The 9,423-nt window shown below is 31.8% G+C and overlaps 1 protein-coding gene and 1 non-coding gene across 2 annotated transcripts; one reads left to right on the forward strand and one right to left on the reverse strand.

Annotated features, from left to right (window-relative positions):
* Positions 1 to 758: 758 nt before the first annotated feature.
* LOC130964859 (U6 spliceosomal RNA) lies at positions 759 to 862 on the forward strand. The gene has a single exon (XR_009080927.1). It is a non-coding gene; the product is annotated as a U6 spliceosomal RNA (small nuclear RNA).
* Positions 863 to 1,709: 847 nt separating this feature from the next.
* LOC130961006 (F-box/LRR-repeat protein 3) lies at positions 1,710 to 5,237 on the reverse strand. Its single transcript, XM_057886605.1, has 7 exons — positions 4,485 to 5,237; positions 3,860 to 3,991; positions 3,633 to 3,737; positions 3,019 to 3,542; positions 2,408 to 2,702; positions 2,061 to 2,312; positions 1,710 to 1,957 (listed from the first exon to the last, which is right to left on the reverse strand). Exons 1-7 carry the CDS (start codon positions 5,145 to 5,147, stop codon positions 1,892 to 1,894), a joined length of 2,037 nt encoding a protein of 678 aa, XP_057742588.1. The 5' UTR covers positions 5,148 to 5,237; the 3' UTR covers positions 1,710 to 1,891.
* Between the last annotated feature and the right edge of the window lie 4,186 nt (positions 5,238 to 9,423).

A 9,423-nucleotide genomic window follows, 5' to 3' on the forward strand; every position in this document is an offset into this window, starting at 1 on the left:
CATTGCCGCCAGTGTATTTTTATGTACTTCTATGTACTTTTAGATACGATGATAATGACTTAAAAATTTGAGTTTCGTATTGAAGTGGAGTTTGCCTAGAGTTAACTTTATAAAAATTATAGAATTCACCGGGGATGCCGCAAACTTTCCCTAAATAAAAAAAATTATATTTAAAAAAATTAAAGTTAAAAAATAAAATTTTAGAAAATAATAAAATTTTTTATTTTATTTCAGTAGTATTAAATATGGATTTGGATCCTCCAAAGTTTGAATTTTACTCTAGAGAGTAAAGTATGATCTTCTAGCCTTAAATAATTTCTCTTTCATATTTATTCTTCGTCCCACCTATAAAATTAATAATGAGAGATCACACTTTACTCTTTAAATTAAAATTCAAATTTTAGAGAATCAAAATCCATTAAATATACCTGCTCCACTCTTTTCTATTATCATTTGAGTGAAGTCATGGCAGGCCTAGACAAGAGAAGAGCCTGAAAAGGCTAAAAGGCCAAAAGGCCTATGACCTATGCCCGTTGAAGCCAGAAGCACCTCGTTAATGACCATTTAGCCACACCGCCAACGTAAACAAAAAAAATGTTTCCTCCCCTTCATTTTCCATCAAGCGAGGGTGAGAACTGAGAACTCAGAACTTCTTGGTATTCCACTATTCTTCATCTGGTTTCAATTTCAAAGAAGTCTCACATCGGCTGAAGTTTCGAGAAGCAACTGTTTTATATACGAGAGGTGCATTCAAAAGCTTGCCTTTTGGGGACATCCGATAAAATTGGAACGATACAGAGAAGATTAGTATGGCCCCTGCGCAAGGATGACACGCATAAATCGAGAAATGGTCCAAATCTTTTTCGCTATTCAATGGATTTCTGATTTCTCCTCCGATGAAAATGATGATGATAATGATAGTGATGGTGATGATGATATGGAATTTCTGGATGACATTGAAATTAAATTTGGAGGTATTTAAGTATTACCGGATCATTTTGATTGAGATTCTAATGAATGGGAAGCTAGTTTGTTCATTTGTTCATTATAGTTTATCCCAATTAAACAAGGCGGATTAAAAACACTCAATTTGGCTCTTGTATAGTATAGTCCTTTTCATAAGATGACACTCCCTTTTCTATGATTTTATATTTTTGTGTCTGTTTTATGATAATTGTTTCTTATTTATGTCTCCAGATAAATGTTAACCAAATTTGTTAGAATGAAAGTATTCCAGATATAAGTTCATGAAAGTTACGTTGCCGAAGTCATTCACTAAATTTACAAGAAAGAATAAGCACACAACATTTCCCCCAAAACAATGGTTGAAACTTGAAAGTTGAAAAGTAGTTACAATGTTTTTACACATTTGATTTCTCATGTTGCTACTAACAGGACATAAAATATTTAATTATTACCCAAAATTGAAGGGGAAAAAAGGATTGCCCCTGCAATCATGCAAACATTTCCAATACGACTGCTACTACAAAAATAAAAGAAAGAGGTTACAACTTACAACAGTTTTTTTACAGATTGATTAACCTGCTGCCTGGGGAAAAAAAGGGAGGATTGCCCCTTTGCTTCAACAATCTAGTGAATCTACCAAGAGCCCATTTCACTTTCAGACCGTCGTGTAGCCCAGTTCCACCCCTAGTCTTGTGACCTAAAAAAAATTCAAGCTTCTATCTGAACCTCCCTCCTTGGGGATGTCTAGCCTCCAATGGACGAAACAAATTCACACTTTTTTTTTTTTCCATTTCACTCTGTGGTGGAGGTGGAGGCCCAGGGACGAGGAGGAAATGGTTGAGTTCTGTTAATCATCCAAGACTGAGCAACATGTGAAATTCTTCGCAAACTCGCATATCAAACGCCATATGCAAACTTCAAATCATCAGTGAAAATCATGTGGCATTATATCTTCTACCTGTAATTTCCAACACTTGGGATCCAATTCGGCCTGTCCATGATATATGATAAAAACCTCAGTGATCAATACTCTTGCTTAACTAAATTAGTATTTTCTCCAAGTCTCAAGACAGAGACCAGACATGAATATATACCTGAAATACTTTGTCTCTCCATTCAAACACACAACCTCGTGCTTCTATGTGTTTAATAAGCTGCTCTGGTAGCATAAATCTTGTCGAACTATGGAGCTTCACTTTTGTGAGCCCTCCGCATGTCAACAAGGCCGCAGCAAGTCCTCCTGGAGCCAGGCCCTGCTGGTGAAGCAGGACAAAACTTTGTAGGGAACTGATACTAGCAAGTGACAGCAGCCCGACATCTGTAACCGAACTATACGACAAATTAATCTGCAAGACCGGCAATGCACATAACGTTAGAATCTTCAGGTGTGATTTTCCAGCATCTCTATGATTCATAGAAAAGTGAGAAACAAGGAAAATACCTGTCTTAGATTTTGGGAGAAATGAGCCAGCTGAATCATCCCGCTATCATCAATGTTGTAACACTTCTTGATGTCTACCCGGCGTAGTTGTCTGCAACTCATTGCAATAACTGTTAGACCTAGCGATGTAACAAGAACACATCCACGAATTTCAAGGGTCTTCAAATTCGGACATTTAGACAAGGAGATCAATGCACTATCACTGATACTAGTACAATAGGCTGCATTTATTGTCTCAAGGCGAGGGCAACCGTGAGCAATTGCTGAAATGCCCAAATCTGTTATTCCTGTGGACCTGAGAAGGAGAAGAAAAAAATAAAATAAATCCCTGGTGACAACTCACGGTGATCTTTCAGTTAACTGTTCAATTGATAAAATTGATTCTAGATTTATTTAACCAATGAGCAACCTGTAAAATTTATTGAAGCCAGTTCTGCTAGATCTTATGTGACTTCAATGTAGTGCATATTTTCAACCTAAATCAATTTCACTTGATGCAAAAGAATGATGTTTAAATTAAAAGCAAAACATAAAATTGAAATTGTTATATAACACCAAAGGATGCATACATTATACATTAAATCTAAAGCCTATAAATTTGAATCACAAACCTGTAGAGATCCAGCTCCTTTAAATTTGAGCAGCACATGCCGACATAGGCAAGTCCTCTGTCCGTTATGTTCAAGCAAATTCCTACTTTCAGGATGGAGAGTCTTGAACAACGAGAAATGGACTTAAGACCTTCATCGTCAATTTCATTATCTGTTAGGTCAAGCTCCTGAAGTGAATGGCACTTCTGTCCAATTAAGATAAATGCTTCTTGTGAAACTAGAGTGCACGACTCCATTCTGAGAGATGTGAGATTAGTGCAAGAATTCGCAATGCTGGCAATGGAGACGTCAGTTATCTTGCGGCAGCACGTGATATCAAGCTTCCTCAAATCTCTGTGTTTAGACACGAGAAATGAGAGAGCTTCATCCGTCACGCCCATGCATTTGCTTAGACTTAGTTCCCGAAGTGAAATGCACAAATTTCCAATGGCCCTTAATCCAGCACAGGTAACCAGGCAGCCGTCTAATACAATTGATTGCAACATGGAGAGTTTACTCAAACCATCAGCAAGAGCAACAGTCACCTGGAAAATCAAATAACAACAATTAGCAACAATTGAAACCATCAACCCCAAGTACTGAAAACAAAAAATTTACCAAGATATAACAATTACAGGAGAGCCATCTGCCAGGATGAGTTGCTCCATGCATCCAGAGATACTTGTTAGCTTGGCCAGACCAACATGACTAATATTTTGACAACCTTTGATATCAAGTTTCTGCAGAAGGCAGCAGGTAGCAAGTTAGATCAAGAAAAACAAGTGCATAGTTGAAGAGAAGGAAAAATCAATAGTACACCAATTGATGCAAACAAATGTTCCATCTAAAAGAAAATACATACCTTTAGCGTCCTGCACCCTTGTTTGAAGACATCGTCTGCAAGGCTGTCATCATCAATGCCATAGCATCCTTCAAGGACCAAATCTTCAAGATGTTGCAACTTAAATATTGATTGCAGGCATTTGTCTGTGATCTGCATAACACAATAAACAAATTAGACAAACAACATCAACCAGATCTTTCTAAAAACCTATAACTCAGTAGGAAAAACCCACCCTACATTCAAACAGTAACAAGTCAATTTAATATCAAAAGAACAGCTCAAACGCTATATACTATTGATGGTATCTAATATTGTTGTTTCTCATAATAAACCAATAAAAAAACTAACTGGAAAACCAATTCATTATTTTTGCTTTTCATCACTAACTTATCCTCACTTGAGCTGCTTCAGTTTCAAATACACTTGGTAACACCATCAACAATTATTAATGAGTAATAGTAATAATTCACGGATTCCAATTCCAAATATACATAAAAATAAATAAATCAAAATATCAAACATGTGGAAGTCATTAATCCAACCAATTTTCCATTTTTGTTGAATCAAAAAACAAATAAAGACGACACATCATAATACTAACTATTGAACCAAATTAGAGACAAGAACAAGAACAAGAACTCACAGGCAAATAGGAGAGATCCAAACTCTGAAGATCCTTGCACTTGATCGCAAGCAACTCAACCCCCAAATCACCAACACCAACGCACCATTTCAAGCTTATCAACTTCAGCTTCCTGCAACCCACCGCTATACACCCGATCCCCATGTCCGTAACGAGCTTACACCTAGCCAGCCACAGCTTCTCTAAATTCTTCGCACGCGCCACCGCCGCCGCCGCCGCGTCCCTCAGTTCCGTCGCGTTCGACAAATCCAGCTCCGCCAAGTTCGGGCAGTTGACAACCACGCTCGTCAGCCCCGCGGCGGTGAAGAATCTCGACCTGGAGAGATCCAGTCGGCGGAGCGCGTGGCCGCACGCGCCGGCTAGGGAGTTGAGCGTCGGATCAGTGACGCGCGGGCAGAGGGTTAGGTCGAGGTTGGAGAGGTTCGGGTAGCGCGTGAGGAGGCGCGTGAGGTTGTGGTGGTCGGAGCGCAGTGGTCGGAGGTTGCGGCGGTGGCGGGATTCAAGTGAGTGGAAAGAGCGGCAAACAAGAGCGAACGATTTGAGCGAAGATGGTTGGTTTTCGAGGAAATCGAGGATTATGAAGATGAGTTCTTCCGATAACGCATCGAAGGGGTTGTTTCTACCGTGGTCCATAGTTGGGTGTTGTAGTTTCTGCTTCTTCATTTTTTTTTCTCTTTTGGTCCTCCAAAGAAAAAAAAGAGGAGAGGAAGAGGAAGAGAGCGAGTTGTTTTTGTTATAACGGTTTAACAGAAGATTTATTGCTTGATGATTGATTTATTGGAGACGAGGGAGGAAGATGGGTGAGGTGTTTTGTTATAAGGACTAAAATGCCCCTATCAATCACTTGTCATCTTTTATATTTAAGACTAAATAGAGCGTTGTGTACCTGCCGGGCTTATCTATCTACACTTTCAAATGACAAAAAAGTCCCTTGTTCCCTTCTATTCCTTTTCAACTTCTGTTGCTCCAAGTCAGGTGCCAGGTACAACCTAGTTTAACATGTAACATTCATTTCAAGGATAATTGCTAATAATTAACTTTCATATGTTTTAATTTTTTATAACAATTAATATAGGTTGGATTTATTTATTAAAAAAGTATATACATATCAAAAATTAATTATTGTATCAATGGATATATTTATGTATAAATATATATATTATTTAAATTATTTTTAATATATATTTTATATTAATAATTAATTTAATGTTTAATTTTTTGTATACATCGTATATGTAGTATAATTATTAATTATAGTATTTTTAAAAAAATTAATATTTTTTATAGTTGTGAAGAAGAACTCAAAATTGATTTTGATTAGCAAATTTTTTTAATTTTATTCTAAAATAAATCTATCCGACAAATAACAAAATGTTTACTTTTTATTTAAAAATAAAATTAAATTTTACTCATATAAATAATAAATATATACCAAAGAATATATACTTAAATAATATTTTGTTTGATAAAACAAAAGAAAGAAAAAGTGGCAGTACAATATATAGAACGTTACTAACTAGAGGAAGGGTATTTTGGTCAGATACGGAAGATAAAAGCAGCCGTACGGAGAAGGACAGGTATGGACGGAAATAATAAGTGGAAAAGCGGGAGGGTAAGAAGGTAATTTAGGGGCTAGTGAGTGGCTTTCATTATCTGATGCAGATGACATATGGTGGAGGACTATATGAGGAAGGACAGATTCAAGTGCGGCCAGTACGATGGCCAGGACCATTCCTTGCCCCATAATTCACACTAACCTTTTTTCTACTTTTCTTACTTAAAATAATTATTTATTTTTTAAACAACTTTTTCTTCTTCTTATCTTCCTTATATTCTATTATTTATATAAAATTTCTTACATGTAGTAAAATAAAATTATATCGTTTTATTAACAAAATTTGTAATTTTTTTTAAAAAATAATAACTTTTAAATAATTAATTAAAATTTAATGAAAAATTGTTCAATCAATATTTTAAATAATAAAAGTTGTCTTTGAAATTAGGTTTTGACAACATTAATATACACAAATTTTATTACAAAATTTAATTATCATTAATGAAAATAATTATCTATGACATATTAAATTAATAATTATATACGACTTACAAATTTAGATAACATGTATGAAATTACAGTCCAAATCTAAGCGCGGTCCGATGGCAGATAAACAGATTTAAAAGCAATTATATATAGAGAGCAGAATTTTCTTATTGATTGTAAGAAATGTTATTATATAAAAGATTTTTAAATAAAGAAAGAGAAAAGGTTGCGAAAAGTCCAAAGTTTGAAAATAAAAAAGAATTGCCGTACTTATAGGTGGCCTTGCATAGTACCTGCCTGACTCAGATAAGAACAGTTAGAGGGGGAAAAAAAAGCTTTGTGGTGGGTGGTGCCATGATTATGAGAGAGAGAGAGAGAGAGAGAGTCAAAATTCCACAACAAACATAGGTCAGAATTTTAGGTCAGGGATGTTGTGGCTCATAAACGCACTAACCTCCTCCAATTTATTTTCAACTTTAAAAAAAAAAAAAAAACAAATAGATTTTTGAGTTTTTGACTCGCCAACATCTATAAAAAATTTGGATATCTCGATATTTAGTTTTAATTTATCTTATTTTAAAAAAAAATTTACGTGTATATTTGTATATTGGTCAAATCAATACAACAAAAATTATGTGATTTTTTTATTAATTCTGCTAGACTCAAATAAATAAAAAGATTAATATATCTAAATTTTGAAAAAATTAAAAATTTATTTATTTTTTTATGCTTAATCTATTTTTTGAAAAAATAAATTTATGCTGTACAGTACTACACTTTTTTTTTTCTGTTGATAATGTGAGTTTATGGTAGATGGATGTGATAGTAATATTTAGATGACCTAATATTATTGTCATCTGAAAAATACATTACCCCAGGACCGTACATATTGCTACTTTGGGTATTTATCTTCCATAAATAACAGGGATGATGACTCTCTTGGGTTAAAAAATAATTTATATGGTATAAAATTGAGTGAAATTCTCAAAATGGTTTTTTTTTTTTAAATATGGATAGGGAATTTAAAACTAAGGATTTCATTGATTTTTACTCTTATGTTTGATATTTTTGTTTAAGTAAAAATCTAAGTATAATCGATTTTACGTGAAGTGGATAATTAAGAATCATTAGATAATTTGACCGATTTGTAAATAATTTCTTTATAAATTTAACTCAAAAATATTATATACACATTAAAAAATCAATCCCTAAATTTGTCATTATATATTTATATATAAATATATATTATTTAACTTATTTTTAATTTTTATTTTATATTTTAATATATATTTTATACTGATAACTAATTTAATAATTTAATAATTAATTTTTTATATATACATAACTATGAATCTAATTATATACTCCTTTTATTTTAAAATAACTATTATTTACTACCGTAAAAAGGTAGAAATTATTTTTTATATAAAAAAATAAGTGATGTTTTTGCATAATATTATCATTTAGAATATTTTTTAATATTGTAGATGTGCTAAAAAATTATGTAATAATTTTCTACTATACTCTTACATATTAAATAAGAAGATAACACGTATTTAACACGCACTCTTCATGTCAAATAAAAAAAAAAACACCTGTCCAACACATATTTTATATATTGTCTACACCATTGTACTACAATTACACCAAATTAACCTATTTTCACTCAAATCATCCAAAAGTTTTTCATATCTAAATTGTTCACCGTAAAAAGGCAGTTATGTAAAATCGGAGGGAGTAATATAATCAATATTTGTTTGTTACTATTACATAATTGATTGAGAATATAAAAGAATCGCATTATACAAAAAATCCAAGAACAAACAGTGAGTGCGAATATGAGAGGGGAGGTTATAACTAACAATTCATATACAATTCTTTTGTAGTTAAATAGTTGCACAATTATACGTTTTCTGAACAAAAATAATAATAAAATAAGAGGAATACTAAGAAATTAGTAAATTTTATTATTTATAGTCATCAATTAACTATTATTAATATTTTTAATAGTATAAAATTATATTTAATAATATAAAATTATTTATTTTTCTTTTACTAATTAAATACTTATCAAATTTTAATAAAATTGTTGACTCTTTAGACTTTCTTATAAAATAAAATCAGAAAGATATTAGTATTGATATATAATATAGGATTTTGATAATCTCTATATGTGAGAAGACACGCTAAATCTTTTCTACATTATTAATATCAAATATATGTGGATGCTATATAATGATATCTAACGCTTGTGAACATGTGATCAAGATCTCTTCATCCAAAATAGGATGTTTGGGTGGAAAAAGTTAGGTACCAATTTTAATATCTAATATAACATGATGTACACTATATATGATTTGGGAATACATTTGATTTTGGCATCAAAATTAATTAGCAAATTATTAACCAAAGTTTGTTAATATATAACTTACATAAGGTGCCTTAGCTTTTTGGTGCTAAAAATTCACAAAGTCAGTTTATTCAATTATCTTGAAAATCTGTTTTGGAAAGCTAAAAATTAAACTACATATTGTATGTATAAAAAAATGCATCCTTAGAAAAAAAAAAAAAACTGAAATGATTAACATTAAATTTAAGAATTTAATTCTAATATATTGATAATATAAAATATTTTATATAATTATCTAATTATATTCTAATTATTATATATATATATAAATAAAATTATTTTATATTGATAGGATATCAAAATTAAATTATAATTTTAATAGTCACTTTTATGTAACCGATAATATCAAAATAATAAGTTTATTTTTGAATATTTTGATAAAAATGATTTTTAAAACAGTAGTACATGGTTAAGTTGTCTTGAAATAATGTTACTTACAATTATAAAAAAGACTAAGATTGTTAATTTTAAAATATAATTTATTTATA

The sequence above is a fragment of the Arachis stenosperma genome, chromosome 2 (assembly GCF_014773155.1).
Source record: "Arachis stenosperma cultivar V10309 chromosome 2, arast.V10309.gnm1.PFL2, whole genome shotgun sequence".
NCBI classification, from domain to species: domain Eukaryota; kingdom Viridiplantae; phylum Streptophyta; class Magnoliopsida; order Fabales; family Fabaceae; genus Arachis; species Arachis stenosperma.

What these genes read in the sequence shown, in the direction of transcription:
- LOC130961006 (XM_057886605.1), bottom strand. Translation starts at nt 5,147, where the DNA reads ATGAAGAAGCAGAAACTACAACACCCAACTATGGACCACGGTAGAAAC. An exon ending in TGGATCTCTCCTATTTGCCT is followed by an intron (nt 3,992 to 4,484) that starts GTGAGTTCTTGT and finishes TGTGTTATGCAG; the next exon opens with ATCACAGACAAATGCCTGCA. An exon ending in TCTCCCAAAATCTAAGACAG is followed by an intron (nt 2,313 to 2,407) that starts GTATTTTCCTTG and finishes CCGGTCTTGCAG; the next exon opens with ATTAATTTGTCGTATAGTTC.